The sequence below is a fragment of the Nicotiana tabacum genome, chromosome 15 (assembly GCF_000715075.1).
Source record: "Nicotiana tabacum cultivar K326 chromosome 15, ASM71507v2, whole genome shotgun sequence".
In the NCBI taxonomy this organism is placed as follows: domain Eukaryota; kingdom Viridiplantae; phylum Streptophyta; class Magnoliopsida; order Solanales; family Solanaceae; genus Nicotiana; species Nicotiana tabacum.
This window is the reverse complement of record NC_134094.1, coordinates 12,538,727-12,558,521: the sequence shown is the minus strand read 5'-3', so window position 1 is coordinate 12,558,521 and position 19,795 is coordinate 12,538,727. Positions and strand designations below refer to the sequence as shown.

General features: G+C 35.3%; 2 protein-coding genes across 2 annotated transcripts; both read left to right on the top strand.

Annotated features, from left to right (window-relative positions):
* Positions 1–4,567: 4,567 nt before the first annotated feature.
* On the top strand, positions 4,568–5,725 carry LOC107821363 (uncharacterized). The gene is made up of 2 exons (XM_075231401.1): positions 4,568–4,573; positions 5,246–5,725. Exons 1-2 carry the CDS (start codon positions 4,568–4,570, stop codon positions 5,723–5,725), a joined length of 486 nt encoding a protein of 161 aa, XP_075087502.1.
* A 499-nt stretch (positions 5,726–6,224) lies between these two features.
* Positions 6,225–16,334, top strand: LOC142169872 (uncharacterized). The gene is made up of 6 exons (XM_075231812.1): positions 6,225–6,345; positions 14,306–14,898; positions 14,983–15,109; positions 15,189–15,465; positions 15,542–15,661; positions 15,743–16,334. Exons 2-3 carry the CDS (start codon positions 14,306–14,308, stop codon positions 15,089–15,091), a joined length of 702 nt encoding a protein of 233 aa, XP_075087913.1. The 5' UTR covers positions 6,225–6,345; the 3' UTR covers positions 15,092–15,109; positions 15,189–15,465; positions 15,542–15,661; positions 15,743–16,334.
* Positions 16,335–19,795: the final 3,461 nt, after the last annotated feature.

The window sequence follows — 19,795 nt, the reverse complement described above, 5'->3', positions numbered from 1 at the left end:
ATTTGAAAAATGCAAAGCTCCCATCGGACCCTAAGGAATCGAAGGCTCTACGAACAAAAGCTGCTCGATTCACATTGGCTGAGGATGGAACATTGTACCAGGGGACACCAATTATGTCCTACTAGAAGTTCACGAAAGTACTTGTGGGAACCACTCCGGTGCCGAATCGCTAGTTCACTAAAGAATATGGAGAAGGACACTAAAGAATTCGTTCGAAAATGTGATAAGTGTCAAAGGTAGGCACCAATGATCCACCAGCCTAGAGAACAACTTCATTTATTATCTGGTTGCCCTAACTTGGAATGCTTGAAACTTGATAGTGTTTCGGGCATTCATCGTTTGGAAATCAGCACTGTGAAGCTGAGAGAATTGAGCATACAAGATTACATAAATGAGAATCCTGACCTTTGGCTCGAAATATTAGCCCCTTTTATTCAAAATTTGCAAATTTGGGGGTACTGCAATGAGATACGTATCCGGCAGGGAAATGTGGCTTCACTTGTCACTGCAGTCCTTCGTTTAACTTTTGATTTTGGGAATCACGACTTGGAGAAGGAGTGTAACTATTTGAAGGAACTTCTTCACAGTGTTGCCCATGTCGAGAATCTTGAATTGGGTCCTTGGTGCATTGAGGTTTAGTCATACTTCACTATCCAAAATTCAGATAATATTTTGTTGTTGTTTTGGGACTTTTTATTTGATATTGAATCATCCGCTTAATAACATTAACAAGCCATTACTTAGGATAATCGGGTAACCAGTTAGGTACTAAAGAATTACATTCTCATGGCCAATTTGGTTGGACAGTGTGAGGTGATTGAAATAAGACCTTTTGAACAAAATCTTAGATGATGAACTGCGATAGTAAAATGTTTGCTATGGAAAGAACAGGTTTTTTGAATTAAATTGGGATTGTTTTACATTGATCATACTCTTTAAGTCATGTAAACAGGTTTTTTGAAATTTTGAAAAGTCCATCTTCGGATTTCCAAACCAACCTTGAACACTTTGATGTGGAAAAACAGTCGCATAGTCCAAGTTGTTTTTATGAATTATTCAACAATTTCCATTTCATTTGATAACTATGTCGCATTTCCTTATTTTGACATATTGTGGTTTATCTATTTGGTTTATAAGTGCCTTTCCATATTGGAGTTGAAAGGGTGGCAGTCTCCGCCATCAAGCCGGAAATTCTTAAAGCTTAACACAGACTTGGAATCATTGGACTTCCCTGGAATTTGCAGCTTTCTACAGAATTCATCAGATCTTGAGACATTAGTCATTGACTGGGACGATGACAGGCCAAGAGTAAGTTTCCTTTAGACCTTTATTTTTGTTACTTCATGTTATCAATGTCAAACAACTATTAGTGGAAAGAGAAGACAATGTATATCAACATATTTGTACTTTAGGAAAAAACTCTTAAACCTTTTTTTACGTCCTCTTTTTTAAGTTTAAACCACATACTTGGCATTTTTCATAGATAATGATAAAAATTTACAAAAAGGCAGACTTGACTGGCTTACTTCTTCAAAGAAAGGTAAATACAACCAGTTCAATCCTCAAGTAAAGAGAAGATTGAAAAGGTCCAATGGCTATTGCTTCTAACCTTTGGAGATTTGCTCCCCTGTACATTGTTTCCATAAGAACCTAAAAACGAAAAAGTGAGGTCACAAAAGGTTCTAACTAGGAAGTTCATCTTGTTGCATTATTGGAGGTAAGCTTCCGCTTTCTGTCAAATTCTGAAGGAAGGGAGCTGACAGTCGTCAACCCTTAAGTGCCCTGTAGCTTCTCTTTATAGTGACATAAAGCTGAAAATTTTCTTCTCTGCATCCAATAGGTGGACTGTATCCAGCTAAAGAATCAGCCACACCATTGGCTTCTCTGCAACAGGTGTCTCACTTGAATCAACTCTTTAGTATCTTCAACAATAGGTTAATAACGCCAAGAAATTTTTGCAACTCCCTTGACACATTCACAATAAGTAAAGAGTCATTGTCCACCCAAATATTTCTAATACAACGTTCAAGACACCATTTAAACTCATAGGGAGGTGCAAATGCTTGGCGTATTGTTTGTTCCATTGCCTAGTGGGACTGCATATGCCATAAATAATATTACCAGAAGGGTTACTCATTATGCCACCTGATCCACATTGTCCGTGTGTGCAACTGCCATCCGTGTTTAGTTCTACCAATCCTAGATCAAGTTTGCACCATTTTATTATAGTGCTTGTCCATCGAGGTGAGTAGTTCTCTATATGTTCATAGAAATTGCTCCAGGTAATGTATAGTTCAAATTCTGCTTTTCTAGTCCCGTTAAATCCTCTGCAGCTGCGTGCTTATTGTTGTTTTTTTGTGTAAGACGTGCGTTGGAACTTTTTGGTTCTCTCAATTGATTTTCCTCAAGAAAATAGTTCAACTTGAGTTGCTTTGATAGAAATTTCATGTTGTCACTGTCAAAATTCTTCTTTCATGCGTCCAGTTCTACAGTCAATTTTTTTGTAGTAGTAAGAAAAAAATGTTTAACAAGGGATAGTACTCACCTTTATACAAAGAGATAAGGATCATCTTCAGTGAAGCTCTGAAACATTTTCTTGTTGTTTGCATGTACCACTTTGTAACGTTTGCTAAGCACTTGACATGCTCTTTGAATCTAAAAATGCATCACCTTTTTATTTTATCCACAATCAACTCCTTGGCTTTCAACTTCCATCTAAGGAGAATAACTGGTTAATATAGTGGAGTCTTTCCTACAGGACCTACTGTCAGGGTACACTGACGAGGATGAACAGGTCAGGAGGTTTGATACACATAATTTTAATTGCTCATTGCCACATCTGAAGACCATCAAGTTCATTAACTTTCTTTGACCATTAAGTGAAATTAAATTTGTACTGCCATTAGTAAAATATTTGCTCAAAAATGCAACAGTGCTAGAAAAGTTTGTCATTGCTGCCGGATTTGTAGGGAGTGATGTGTCTCAGGATAATGCTGAAATGGAACAGGAGTTCCTGAGCTTTCCAAGATCCTCTCAGCACGCTTCAATTGTCTTTTCTCAACTATAAGTTTTTGTCTTTTCTGGTTTGTATTGATTGCAATATACTTTGACAAATGTTAGTTTATGTTTCAAATTGCTCTGCAGGTGATAGACAAGTTTAGGATTGTACTCGTCAGTGGAGTTTTTAATAGTTCTTCATCATGAGAGATGCAATTGATTATTGATGGAAGAATACTCCGATTTACGGAGCTTCCTACAGATCTGCTATTGTCCCTTCCTGCATAACTGATATCATACAGCAGACACTCGCTCTTTCCATGTTCTTACATCCTGTTAATAACACAACATACAAGTTCAGTTAATAGTCCTACAAATTATGCATTTCCTTTTGATAGTTCATACTATAAAAACATGAGCAGGATTAAGCAACATGAATAGAAATCACAAAACATATAGAGCAATCATTTTTAAATGATGATCAGTAAAACACACTACAACAACAACATACCCAGTATTATCCCACACCGTGGGGGTCTGGAGAGGGTAGTGTGTATCCAGACCTTATCCCTACCTTGTGAGGATAGATAGCTTGTTTCCAATAGACCCTTAGCTCAGGAAAGCATAAGCACCGCATTAATGAAAATAGAGACAAGAAGGGACAGTACCAAAAAGTCATATAAAAGCAGAATAAAAACAAGACACTAACGTGTTCAACAATGAAAGAAAACAACGATTAGTCATAAAACTTACTACCAACAGGAAGCGAGATTGCGTGCCAATACTTCTGTTATGAACACTCTAGACTACCTACTCTACTAACCTAATTCGACCTTCATACCTTCCTATCAAGGGTCATGTCCTCTGTCAGCTTAAGCTGCGCCATGTCTTGCCTAATCACCTCTCTCCACCTCTTCTTTGACCTACCTCTACCTCTTCGTAGGCCCTCCAATGTCAACCTCTCACACCCCTTCGTAGGAAAACACCCTGTTACTAAGAAATAAAGAACTACAAACAATCCTTTGGATACTGACAAGTCAATCCTAACCTTGTATATAAGCTACAAACCAGTTTCAAATATAAAGTAACAGATGTTAAGTTCATGGCTTTGTCACTGATTGTGATTTTAATTAATCTTGTTGTGTATGTCTTGTGATTTAATTTCTATCAACCATCGCAGTACTACTCTTATCCAAGCATGCTTAACTTCCGTGCTCTGTTGGGCATGATTTTAGGTTTGAGTATTTACAAAATTTGGGTAAATGGAGACGTTCCATATCTGTTGGGAAAATGCATTACTTATTGCAAATGAACCATCAAAAGTAAATGCATAAGTTATAGGACTACTAACTGCGAACTTGTGTGCACTGGCAGTTTGATTAATAATAAGCAATAAACAACTCTCCTAGAACATACAAGTTGCATTAACAAACCTTTTGAACCAGGATAAAGGATTAATAGTCTTTCAAGAAATCTGCAACCAAAAGAATCAAACTTGTGTGATAGAAAAGATGAATTGTGTGCACAGTAAAATGCAGAAAATGACTCTAACTGGCCGAGCACAAAGACCATGCTGGTGAGTACAAAAACTATACACAACTCAGGCTACTCCTGAATGCAAAGTCTATCACAGCAATAAACTTTTCAGTTTACACCAAAAAAGCAACTAAATTCAAACGCTAATTTTTTAGTCAAAAGTGGCTTCTGCTTTTCTTTCAAAACACATGCTATTTCTTTCCTTTTGTGATACCCAAAGCATACCTGCTGGCACTAGGTTCCACTGCTATCGTTCCTTCCTATAGTCTTTAACCGTCCAAGTACATAAATATTTCTTCCACCAATTAAAAATAACATACACCAACAGAAATGCAACAGTGCTAGAAAAGTTTGTCATTGCTGCCGGATTAAAAATACCTGCTGGCATTGACTTCATGGCCCGTTCCCATCATCTCATTCTTACGAGTATATTCTAGTAGCCGTTGACTACGTCTCTAAGTGGGTCGAAGCAATCCCTACTAGGACCAATGATGCTTGGTTGGTGTATGAGTTCTTACGGAAGAACATCTTTACCCGCTTCGGGACACCTCGAGTGATTATCAGTGACAATCGGTCGCACTTTGTGAACAAGCAGTTCACTGCATTGTTGTCTAAGTATGGGGTCACACACAAAACAGGAACCTCGTACCATGCCCAGGCTAACCGTGAACTTAAACGAATTCTTGAAAAGACGTTTAGTGCTTCTCGTTAGGATTGGTCTATAAAGTTGGATGAAGCTTTATGGGCGTACAGAACTGCTTTCAAAACAACCATAGGGACTTCACCGTTCAAATTAGTGTATGAAAAATCGTGTGATCTACCTGTTGGGATAGAACATAAAGCTTATTGGGTAATTAAGATGCTTAATCTTGATCTTAATCTTGCATGTGAACACAGGTTGGCGCAGATGAACGAATTGGCGGAATTTAGACTGGATGCGTATGAAAATGCGCGAATTTTTAAGGAAAAGACAATGAGGTGGCATGATTGTCTGATTAAGCCAAAGGAGTTTCATGAAGAGGACAAAATTCTGCCATACAATAGTAGACTTAGGTTGTTCTCTGGAAAATTCAAGTCAAGATGGACAGGTCCATATGTGGTGAAACACGTCTCACCGTATGGCGCCATTGAAATACAAGATAAGGAAGGGAATGAAAGCTTTAAGGTGAATGGGCACAGGTTGAAACCATAACTTGTTGGAGGATTTGACAAGTAATCTTCTAGCATCGTGATCAAATGAGCCTAAGTGATGGAGTCAAGCTGACGACTATAACTCAGAACTACTTCTAACCCTTTTCCTTGCTTTTATAGAATAGTTTAGATAATTATAGATTAAGATTATTAGAGTTTAGGTGTTTTGGTACTTGATTAGATAGGTATAAACATGAATTGGACACAAAATAAGTACATAATAGAGTCAGGTGTACACCGTGGGTTAAAAAGTAAAAAAATAGGAACTCTGAGAAAACGGCCTAGCGCGCCACGCTAGGCCAACATGTTGTTTCTGACAGAAAATAGCTCTCTGAAAAAGCCCAATATTTGATCAAGAAGCAGGATATAATACTACAAAGAACTTTAAATTAAAATATATATATATATATATATATATATATATATATATATATATATATATATATATATATATATATATATATATATATATATAAATAACGCCGTTTGAGAACCGCCCCCCTCCCCTCCCCTTCTCCCACATCTCTCATTCACTCCTCTCTAACTCACCCCAAATTTCCCATTCTTCTTCTTCTTCAAATTTCTTCCAATCAAGTTCTCCCACCACCATCACTCATCAAGGTAAGTTCTTCTTCTCTTCTCTTAGTTTTTTCTCTTACCATTTAGTTGTAGAATTAGATATTTTTAGTTTGATTTCCTTGACCCTAGGTAGTTGATTTTTGCTAATCGTTTAGTTAATTTGTTTTTTTAAAATTTTTGGCCAAACATTGCACTTAAACTTGTGGGTTTTTCGTTGTTATTATGCGTGTGGATAATTTTTTGGTGTGTCTTGATGGTGTTGGAATTATTTTGTGATGAAGCTTGGTGGGGGTGCCTATAGGGCCGAAAATTCATGATTACTTGGTGAAAAATTGGAGCACTTTGTGCTACTGTTACAATGTGGTGATGTTTCGGTTGTTGTTGGATGGTTTATTAGTGTATACTAGATGGGTGATGCCCGAGCTATGCACGGGCGCATGGCCGACATAATTTTTTGTTATTTGTGCGGCTACAATACTGTTGCAAATCAAAATCGAGAACATATTTTTTGTTCGAGAAATTAAAGTTTCATAATATTTACATACATTTTGGAGAACAAAGCTCTAGAAAATATAAAGTGAAAAGATAACAAAGCATAATTTGATATTATAACCTGCTTGCTAAAACCGTAATCAAGTTCAACACATTCCTGCCTTTTCTTGATCCATCATCAACTGCGACGTTATCATACACCACTACTAAAAATCTGCTAAAAATCGATCAAATATTTCCGACCAACGTTGGTCGGTCAAACAAAGCGACCAAAAACCGTCCAGGTTGGATAGAAACTGGAAAAAAAAAAATTATATTTTTTTAAAAACTAAATACCGACCAACGTTGGTCGGTAAATTGGTCAACGAATTGACCCAGCTGGTCAGACAAGAAAATTTTGGATTACCGACCAACGTTGATCTGTAATCTGGATCCAATTTTTTAACTTTTTAATAATTATTTTATTATTTAAAATGTTTTATAATATTTAAGAATTTATATTTAAAATTACCGACCAACGTTGGTCGGTTAATGTAGGGGAAGCATTTACCGACCAACTTTGGTCGGTAATTATTATTTTCTGCAAAATAACCGACCAAAGTTGGTCGGTTATTACGTCAACATTGGTCAAATTTTCGAATTACTTTTATATTTACTATCTAAATAATATAAATGTAATTCGTTAACATTTTTATAATACAAATAATGAATACACTAACATATACTATATATAACATGCTATTTGTAAATTGATTCATCGATTTATAACTTACTTAGATGCATCGATGAATATTAAAAACAAAATGTTTGACCTATATCGACTAATAGTAAAAACAAAACGTCTCGACCTATATCGATTAATCTAGCTATGCCATGCATTATTAGTGATGAATGAATGAAAAATAAAAGAATTAATACTAAACATCTTTGACATATATATATATATATATATTAGTATTAAGTAAACGAGTTAACAAATTAAATAAACGAAAGAAGCTATTAGTATTAAGTAAACGAGTTAAATTAATAGGTCAAACATGATCAAACTTTAACAAGCTATATATATATATACACACTAACATATACTATAACAAGCTATATATATAGTTAAAGTATTACAATGAAGTGTGTTTTTGTGTGTGTGTGTGTATATATATATATATATATATATATATATATATATATATATATATATATATATATATATATATATATATAGGTATAGCCGTATATATATATAAGAACACGAAGCGCTAGGACCACAGGGTCGGGTTCTTTTAGGGATAGACTTGGGAAGATACTAATTAGTATATATACTTTATCATCAAATATATCTATTTGTAAATTGATTCATCGACTTATAACTTACTTAGATGTATCGATAAATATTAATCGATGATTCATAAAAACGTCTCGACCTATATATCGATTAATCTATGTCATGCATTATTAGTGATGAACGAATGAAAAAAGAAGTTATTAGCATCAATTACAATATAGTATATGTGTGTGTGAGAGAAATTACTCACATACTTAATTATAACTTAGAAAATTTACTTAGATAGATGCTGTTATAATTTATGAAAATTAAATAGTTAATATAATTATTTATAAAGATTATATTTATAGTTTATAATTATTTATAATAATTGCATAGTTAAATAAAATAAATGCTTGTAGTTTATAATATTTTTTTTATAGTTTATAATATTTTAAGAAGAAAAAAACACAAAAAAAAGAATTTAATTTTTTTTTAAAAAAAACCGACCAAACGGTCAACACTTAATGTACCGACCAAAATTACCGACCAACTTTGGTCGGTAATTCTGAAATCAGAATTGAAAAACAGGGGAACCCCCATTTCTCTCTTATTTTCCCCTCTCCTTCTCTAGTTCCCTCACTCAAAACCTTCCCCTCTCCTTCTCTATTTCCCTCACATAAATTCCATTCCCCACCCCGCGTCGCCACCGCCCAGCCGTCGCCGTCGCCGCTGCCACTGCCACTGCCGCCCCTCTCCTTCTCCATCTCCTAAAAATTCTAGGTTTGAATTACAACCCATTTATTTATTATTTCTAGATTTTGTTAATTAGTTATGAATTAGTTTCAATTGATTAGTGTTTCAATTATTTGAACATTGCATTTTATTGAGGATTAGGGTTTAGGTCTTGTTTTAATTAGTTTTATTAACTAATTAGTTTTGTTAATTAGTCAATTAGTTATGAATTAGTTTAAATTGATGAGTGTTTCAATTTTGAGTTTGTATTGTCTTGAATAGTTTAGTTAGAATTGAATTATTAACTTTGTATTGTCTTGAATAGTTTAGTTAGAATCTAGGGTTTACGATTTGTTCTTGTGAATCGAAGTTTTAGGGTATGAGTTGAATTTCTTTAGTTTAGTTAGTTTATGTTTAAACTCGTAGAATATGAATTGAAATTTTAGTTTTTAGGATTTGTTCTTGTGAATTGAACTTTTAGGATACGAATTGAACTTTTAAGATATGAATTGGACCTTTTGGATATGAATTGAACTTTTAGGATATAAATTTGTGTAATTAGAAAAAAATAATTATCTTGAATTAACTAAAAAGATATAATTAATTTATAATTATAGAATAAATTAATTTGTTCTTGTGAATCGAACTTTTAGGGTATGGGTTGAATTTCTTTAGTTTAGTTAGTTTATGTTTAAACTCGTAGGATATGAATTGAAATTTTAGTTTTTAGGATTTGTTCTTGTGAATTGAACTTTTAGGATATGAATTGAACTTTTAAGATATAAATTGGACCTTTTGGATATGAAATTAAACTTTTAGGATATAAATTGGTGTAATTAGGAGCCAATTATTATCTTGAATTAACTAAAAAGATATAATTAATTTATAATTGTAGAATAAATTAATTTGTTCTTGTGAATCGAACTTTTAGGGTATGGGTTGAATTTCTTTAGTTTAGTTAGTTTATGTTTAAACTCGTAGGATATGAATTGAAATTTTAGTTTTTAGGATTTGTTCTTGTGAATTGAACTTTTAGGATATGAATTGAACTTTTAAGATATGAATTGGACCTTTTGGATATGAATTGAACTTTTAGGATATAAATTAGTGTAATTAGGAGCCAATTATTATCTTGAATTAACTAAAAAAGATATAATTCATTTATAATTATAGAATAAATTAATTTGTTCTTGTGAATCGAACTTTTAGGGTATGGGTTGAATTTCTTTAGTTTAGTTAGTTTTATGTTTAAACTCGTAGGATATGAATTGAAATTTTAGTTTTTAGGATTTGTTCTTGTGAATTGAACTTTTAGGATATGAATTGAACTTTTAAGATATGAATTGGACCATTTGGATATAAATTAAACTTTTAGGATATAAATTGGTGCAATTAGGAGCCAATTATTATCTTGAATTAACTAAAAAAGATATAATTAATTTATAATTATAGAATAAATTAATTTATTCTTGTGAATCGAACTTTTAGGGTATGGGTTGAATTTCTTTAGTTTAGTTAGTTTATGTTTAAACTCGTAGGATATGAATTAAAATTTTAGTTTTTAGGATTTGTTCTTATGAATTGAACTTTTAGGATATGAATTGAACTTTTAAGATATGAATTGGACCTTTTGGATATGAATTGAACTTTTAGGATATAAATTGGTGTAATTAGGAGCCAATTATTATCTTGAATTAACTAAAAAAGATATAATTAATTTATAATTATAGAATAAATTAATTTATTCTTGTTTTATTTGTATAGATGGAACATCGTACGTGGATGTACAATAGGAATTATCCTAATCGGCGGGGATTGCGGGAGGATTTTGTAGAAGGGGTTGATGACTTTATTAGACATGCAATGTCACTTCCACCATACCAAAGTGAAAGAGTAATTAGGTGCCCTTGTGTCAGGTGCGATTGTATGAAGTTTAAAATATCGGAGGAAGTTAAGCTTCATCTTTATAGGAAGGGGTTTATAGAAAATTACTTTATGTGGACTAATCATGGAGAGATCGATGGTAGCTGTGGGATATTTCATAACATGGTTATTGGTGAAAGTAGTAGGTCGGTAGAGAATACAAATCTTGATTCTAGAATTCAGGATATGGTTGCGGATGCTTTTGGGGGTGACTTCGGGGTGAGCCCAATGAAAATGTTGAACAAACTCCTAATGATGACCCAAAACATTTTTATGAACAGTTAGAGGAAGCTAGTCATCCACTACGTGAAGGAAGTCCGCACTCTGAGCTGTCTGTTGCAGTTAGATTACTAAGTATCAAATCTGATTGGAATATTTCTCAAGCAGCTATGGACTCTTTCATTGACCTTATGAGTGAACTAGTTGACCCTAATATCAACTTACTTGGTGATTTCTATAAGGCAAAGAGATTGGTTTCTAAGTTAGGACTTTCGTCAATGAGAATTGATTATTGTGAAGATGGTTGCATGTTATATTATAAAGATGATGCAACTTTAGACAGTTGTAAATTTTGCGAAAAGCCTCGTTTCAAGAGGCTTTCCAGCGGGAATATGGTCGCTGTCAAGGCGATGCATTATTTACCTCTTATACCTAGGTTAAAGAGGTTATATGCGTCGATGAGTTCTGCTCCTCATATGAGATGGCACTTTGAAAATAGAAGACCACCTGGTGTTATGTGTCATCCTTCAGATGGAGAAGCTTGGAAGCACTTTGATAGGACATATCCAGATTTTGCTAGTGAACCAAGGAACATTCGGTTAGGTCTGTGTGCGGATGGCTTCACGCCTTTTTCTATATCTGCGACACCATATTCATGTTGGCATGTCTTTCTTACACCTTATAATATACCACCTGAGTTGTGTATGACTAGTCTATATATATTCTTAAATTGTATTATCCTCGGTCCACGTAATCCGAAAAGTTTGATTGATGTATATTTGCAACCTTTGATTGATGAGCTAAAATAATTGTGGTATGATGGTGTTGAAACATATGACATATCAACCAAGCAGAATTTCAATTTGCGTGCTAATTTAATGTGGACTATTAATAATTTTCCTGCGTATGGAATGTTGTCTGGGTGGATGACTGCTGGGAAGCTAGCTTGTCCTTACTGCATGGAAAATAGTAAAGCGTTCACTTTGAAACATGGCCGAAAGCAATCATGGTTTGATTGTCACCGTCAATTCTTGCCTGATGATCATGAGTTTAGAAGGATGAAAAATGCATTCAAAAAGAATAAAGTGGAATATGATTCTCCACCTCCGATACTTTCAGGTGAGGAAATTTGGGAGAGGGTCCAGAACTTCAGTAAAGTTACTGAGGCTCCACCTTATAGATTCCCTGGATATGGTGTTAATCATAATTGGACGAAACAGAGTATATTTTGGGAGTTGCCTTATTGGAAGGATAATCTTCTCCGACACAACCTTGATGTCATGCATATTGAGAAGAATTATTTTGATAATTTATTCAACACAGTGATGGATGTTAAAGGTAAGACAAAAGATAACTCGAAGGCTACAATGGACTTACAAGAATATTGCATGCGGTCTAAATTATACTTGCAGACAGCAAATAATGGTAAGGTGTTCAAGCCCAAAGCAAGTTACACATTCACTTTGGAGGAAAGATGACAAATTTGTGATTGGGTTACGAAATTAAAGATGCCTGAGGGTTATGCGTCGAATCTTGGAAAAAAAGTAGATATGGAGGTAGGGAAGTTGAGCCATTTGAAAAGTCATGACTGCCATGTTTTCATGGAGACCTTAGTGCCTATTGCATTTTGTGATTTGCCTGAAAGAATCTGGAAACCCATCACAGAGATTAGTTTGTTTTTCAAAGACTTGTATTCTACCACATTAAGGGAAGAAAACCTACTTCGGATGAACCAGAACATCCGTGTAATTTCTAGTAAAATGGAAAATATATTCCCATGTGGTTTCTTTGATGTGATGGAACACCTTCCAATATACCTTGTACACGAGGCACGACTTGGAGGGCCTGTTCAATGCAGATGGATGTATCCCTTTGAGAGGTAATATTATAAGTTTGATGTAATATTCTATTTTATTTGAATGTTCTTGGCTAACATGACATTATGTAGGACAATTGGCAAATACAAACAATTTGTTAAGCAGAGGAATAAGATTGAAGGATCTATATGCGAAGCCTATCTTGCAAAGGAAACTGCACATTTTTGTTGTTATTATTTTGAGAGTAACGTGCCATGTTCTAGGAATAGGCCCAATAGGCACACGGTCGAATGTGTGAATGATCCATTATATCCACCAATGTCCATATTCAATCAACCAGGCCGATGTTCTAAGGATGTTAGAAAGAGAAGTTTGAGTGATATGGAGTACAAGTCAGCTACACTTCATGTGTTGCTAAATTGTCCCGAAGTTGTACCATTTCTCAAGTAAGTATTGATTTATTAGTTATCAAAATATAAAATTTACTGTGACTACATATTGATGCAACTACTAAAAATATTTGATATGTCACAGTCACTTCGTGGGTCAATTTGGCCATGATGTTGTATATACGAGATTTGATACGTGGTTCAAACAGTTTGTAAGTGTGTGTGTGTGTATATATATATATATATATATATATATATATATATATATATATATATATATATATATATATATATATATATATATATATATTGTAGTGAATGTATAAAAATTGATTCATAAGTTGTGCTAACTTATGAATTTTTTTAACACTATGTAGGTAAATAATCCAAATAATGGTGTAAATCAATTTTTGAAAGATATATCTTGGGGACCTGGGCTTCAGGTCACAACAATATCTAAGTACGTAGTGAATGGTTATAAGTTTCATACAGAGAATTGCTCTAAAAATAAAATAGCAACAACAGCGGGGTGTGGGTTCAAGGTGGTAATGGCAACCAAGTTGGAGATATTGATTATTATGGTGTGATCAAAGAAATATTACAACTAGAATATACAGGTTGGCCATATAAGAAATTGATACTCTTTAGATGCAAGTGGTTTGACTCAAATCCAACAAGAGGTACAAGAGTACACAACCAATACAACATAATTGAGGTTAATCATACGAGGGAGTATGATCGCTATGATCCTTTCATAATTGCACATAACGTTAGGCAAGTGTATTATGCTCCTTATCCATTGCGGCGGAATAAGTCCGATTAGTGGGTTGTAATAAAAACTAAGCCTGTAGGTAGGGTGGAAGTCGAGAATGTATTAGATGTTGCATATCAAAACGATATCTAAATGTTCACCAAATAGTGGACGATCAGTTAGAAAATGATTTGGAACATCCTGAACGCATATTGGAAGAAGTTGATATAAATGAAGTAACAATTATAGAAAATGAGGACGAAGAATCAACTGATGAAGATCAAACAAGTGAGGATGAAGAATTCTCGGACGAGGAACAATACGTCGATGAGGATTAAAAAGTTGGTTTTTTAAAGCACTCTCGTTTTATAGCTAATTTCTTATATGTTTCAATCTAAATGTGTATTATATTATGCAGATGGCAGGCAAGGGTCAAGGTAACAATGACCCTACTAGTTCTCGGGGTCGAGAAAAGGGTAGGAAGGGAAAGAGGAGGGTAGAAAATAATACTCCCTCTTGTCCACCCTTTTCAGAGATGCCTATGTCTTATCCTCCACCACACGGCTATACTGAGCTGCCACAGCATCACGAGCCGTACACCTTCATTCAGACACCAAGTCTTCCATCACAGGGCCATAGGACTATACGTCCGACATACAGTCCAGCTGCCTCACAACCATCTGCATCGCAGCCATTTACATCACATCCACATGGATCACATCCCTACATATCACAGCCATATGGATCGCATCCATCCATGTCACAGCCACTCGGGTCACAGCCATCGGTATCACATCCACTTGGGTCGCATCCAGCTATGTCGCAGTCACAGGGATCACAACCATCTTCATCATCGACTCCATCTATTGCAGGCCTTCGCCTGCGAGGCAGTAGCTCTGACCCGCCTACACCGTCTTCACATGCCTCTGATACACATGCTTCGGATGGTGATGACGAGGTAGTGCATTATGATCGATATGGCAGGATCATCATAGTCCCAGAGGGTGATGGGTAAGTGTTATTCATTATTTTTGCGTCTATTGATTTGTAACATTTTTACTAAGATATTAATGTGTTTTTATTGTTAAATCGCAGGTTCAGGCCGGGTAATAAGACTACGAAGATAATCACCAATGCCATCAGAAAGCTTTATGATGGCCCTTATGCGACTTGGACTAATTGCCCATTCTCACTGAAGGAGTAAATTTTCAATCAATTTAAGGTATAAATGTTCTTTTAAACAGTTTAATAATTTATAATTATGATATTTTCATCTAATATTTAACTTTTGAAATACATAGCAAGTGTGTATGGGAAGACTGCTATAGCGCGGAAGTGGCTGCAAATTTTCATCATAAAGCTCGCAAGAGATTGGCGGATGCTTTCTCGGATGCTAGAAAGAAGAACAAGAGGCCTGACTGGTTACTTGAGAATTTGTGGAATGATTTGCAAAGGCAATGGCTTACCGCAGAGTTCTTAGAGAGGAGCGAAAAAGGAAAGAAAGCTCGCACATCCGAGAAGGGAGGCTCCTTGAACACTGGAGGTGCGATCAACCTAGGGACAATAAAAAGAAGATTGGTACGTAATTGCTTAAATTATTTTACTTTTCTAAGTATATCTATTCTGTTTATTAACTAAATTAATTTATTTTCAGGAAAAGAAGTATGGGCATCCAATGAGTCATGATGAGCTATTCAAGGAGACGCATATTGTGAAGAAGAAGAAAGAGGAGGATCAAGATAGATGGGTCGAGGACCGGGCCTCGACTGCATATGTAAGCTTTTAATTTTCTTTAAGTATTATAATTTACTTTTATAAAAAATTTGAAATACTGATTTAATTTAAAATAATATAGGGTCGCTACCAAAGTAACATAGAGGAATTCATCCGTAGTCATCCAGCTGGTGAATCGGGTGAGCCAACCCAACCTTCAGACGAGGATGCTGAAAGAATATGGTTGGAGTCTGTTGGCGGTCCAAAATGGGGGAAGGTATACGAGCTTCCTACTAAAAACTTCCATCGCTATAAGTGTGGAATGCGAGGAATAGGGACTTCCTCGCAAGGAGAGCAACTTAATAGGGAGAGCCTCTCCGCTATGCGGGAGACAGTGACAAAGCTCACATCAGAGCTAGAAGCGGCCAAGGAAAGAGAAAGGCTTAGAGATGCTCAATTCCTTAGCATGCAAGCTCAGATCAGAACTCTCCTATCTAGTGGAGCTTTTCTGTTGCCCCGATATCGTGAGTCATCTCCAGAGGGTCGACCTCCATGTGATCGTTCCTTCCGTCCTGCTCGTGATCGTTCCTCCCGTCCTCCCCGTGATCGTGCTTCCCGTCCTCCACAAGACCGTTCTCTATATCGTCTTGTAAATGAAAATTCATCAGACGGTGATGATGATGTTGTAAGAAATACCCCTTGACTTTTATATACTTTGAACTAGATAAATAGAACCAGTTTTGAACTAGTTGTAATTAGTTTTAACTTGGTTTTGGATTTTTATGTTCAATTGAACTTTAATTTGTTAGTTTTAAAGTATTTATTGAATGTTTTGGTTGTTGTTGTTGTGTTGTTGTTATTGTTGTTGTTGTTGTTGTTATTAGGTGTATTGGTATACTGGCAGGTGGTGTAGCTGCCAAAACAGGCATTTTATGCCAAAATTAAACCCAGAAAAATCGACCAAAGTTGGTCGGTTTTTAATAAAAAAAATAAATTATTCCAAAATACCGACCAAAGTTGGTCGGTTAATGAACATTGAATTCCCAGAATTCAACATTACCGACCAACTTTAGTCGGTATTTTGCCTGCACTGTTGAGATTACCGACCATAGTTGGTCGGTAATGTTTAATTTTAATTATTTTAAAAATATATATATTTTCAATTACCGACCAAAGTTGGTCAGTTTTTTTTTAATTTTGATAATTAATAAAAAAATATAATTTAGTTAAACCGATCAACTTTGGTCGGTAAAATTAAATTAATAAAATATGTTTCCGATCAAAGTTGGTCGGTAAGTACTTAAACTTGTCAGATGGTCGTTTTAAGCTACCGACTAAAGTTGGTCGGTAAGTCATTTCGACCATCAAAACATCGTCCACACCGTAATGGTCACGTTTTGGTCGGTAATTGGCCATAACCGACCAACTTTGATCGGTTTTTTTGGTCGGTTTTTAGCGAATTTCTAGTAATCAATTTGCAATCACATCATTTGCAACGCCCATTCACTCAATCCACCACTTCTTACAAAATATATCCAGAAACACATGCATTCATATGTAATATGAACATCCAACTATATATATGCATGCGCATAGGAACATGCATTAGAACTAAAATCAGTAAATGTCAAGTAGGCAGCCCTTCAGCGCCTTAAGCTGGGTAGGGATTCGAGAAGTAATGCATTTGGAGGAAATTGATCCTTGGATAGCTGAGTATATTTCACAAATGGCGTAATGGCCTCCTGGCCACTTGAACTTGTACTTGATTGTCATGCCGATACATGAACTTATATTTTTCTCATTTGAACACTTCAACTTGACGGAATAAATATTAATAAACACTTATTGTTGAACGTGTTCGACAGTCGCTCTGACATGAATACCATGTCACATGATTGGTCTTTATTATATGACATGTGGATTTGTGGGTCCTATATTATTAAAAAAAATTAATCTTCAAAATTTTTAATTTCTTTTTCTTTCTCTTTTTTCTCCACCATACACAGCCAATAGTCCACCAACAACTCCAAACCTCTGCCATTTTCAACCACCATCATCTTCTTCCCCCTATATGAAAGCTTCATAATCAAATCATAATCACCTACCACCGAATCAACCCTCCCCCTTCACCCACCTTTTTTTTCCAATAAAATCTATTGTTGTTCCACCAACCTAAATCATCCAAAAAGCCAACAAACATTTATTTCAAAGTATTTCACTAAATGCCACAGGTATCAGAGCAACCTAATCTTTTCTCAATTCATCTATCAGCTGCAATCTGCTAACTAGGTGTACTATAGAAGAAAGAAGAGAAATGGAAAAGAAAGAAGAAGAGAAAGGGGGGCTGATGGCAACGAATAATGAATGGAGGTACTGGTAAAGAGGAATTGAGGGAGGTTGGGACTAGAAAGGTAGGTGGAGACTAGCAAATAAAAGAAAAGATTATTGAATGGGGAAGAGAAAGGGAAAAAGAAACGGGGAAGGGGAGGGAAAGTAGGATGGAAAATAAATAAAAAATTACAGGATGGGGATGGGAGTTCGCTTGGGAAGATGAGAGAGGTGGGAGGGGAGGGAAAAGAGAAGGGGAGAGAGAAATGTCTTTTTTTCTTTTTCTTTTTTCTTTCTTATTTATATTTTATTCTATTTCTAATATTTTTTTAATAAAAAACAATTCATGCTCCTTGGCAGCGTGATTTGCACACAATTTAGCCATGTCAGTTGTGTTAAGGCTTGGTCAATGGTCAAATGTGTTTATTAATATTCACTCCGTCAAGTTGTGAAAAAAAATATAAGTTCATGTATCGGCTTTACAAACCGATATAAGTTTAAGTGGCCACGAGGCCATTTGGCCTTCACAAATTAAAGGTATGGGGTGAACTGCATACATAAGAGTAAACACAAACGAAACAATAATGGACATAGAGAGAAATCTATAAAATAGAAGACCTACTATGAACCAAAAAAGATGTAGGAGGATAAACTTTACTGGCGTATACCAAATCGAAAGCTTCAAAGAGGGGGAGGGGGGAAACTGAAGTCTCATCCATTTTTAAATGGAATAAATTAATGTGGTGTGGAAGTACACAGAACCATCATATAAAACAGAAAAAAGAAAGAGAAAGAAAGAGAAGAATGGAAGCAAAAGGAAAAAGTAAGCCACAAATAATCTATAAGACAACAAAAACCATCTAAAAGATTCCAATTGAACTTTTATCCAGAAGGCTAAATACTTTACCCCTTAAAAAAGGCAGTCCGGTCCACATAAAATCCCGCATTCACGTAGGGTCCGGTGAAAGACTGCACTTCAAGGGATGTGCTGTAAACAGTCTATCTTAATGCAAGTATTAATTGCAGCCTACCCCTTGAACATTAATAGAAAGAAATTCCAGAAAATAAGTGTTAGTCTGTGCATTTCTGGTAGTTGAAAGAACAATGATCTCTCTACCTGTAACATAATGATTCAAGAGTAAGAGCTAATACTCATCGCACACATGTGGTCATTTATGAGAAGTTCTTTTCACGCACTGTAATGACACTCCAAACTCTTAGAAGTCGATCATATGGAAGCTCCTAGAAAGAAGGAACATTTTACTTTTCCTTCTTTTGTTTTCCCAGGACATTAAGCAGATCACATTGGTCAATTACTGCCTCAATTGCAAAAAAAAAATGCATGTCAAAACAAAGCAGAAAATCATGGGACTCAAAGAGTATTCTTCCTTAGAAAGAAAGAAGAATTCAACTCCTGGCTAAGCTGCATAATAGGAGAGAGCAACTCTTGCAAGTTAAAGAACCATTTGAGAGCGATCCCAACTTCAAGAACAACGAGCTGATTAATACAAATCACATGATTGATAAAGAAGAACCAAATAGGAGAAGTTACCATCTCGCAATCAGAGAGCCGGGGATTTTGCATGATTTCTTTGTTATCATTCAATATCGCTGATCACGCCCAACTATGCCTCATAAAAAGAACTAAGCGGTCGTTGCAAATATATTTCGGCTAATAAGTCCGAAGTCGAATCCCACAAGGAATTAACCTATTAAACACAGCTGCTAGACTCGCACAAATTCACGCAATCAATCTTCGAAAATATTTAAATAACAATTTGGATGTTTACTAACTAAATATTACGTAATGAAAATGCAATAATTAATAACTAACTACTGACGGGTTGTAGACAAGAATTGGAATGAT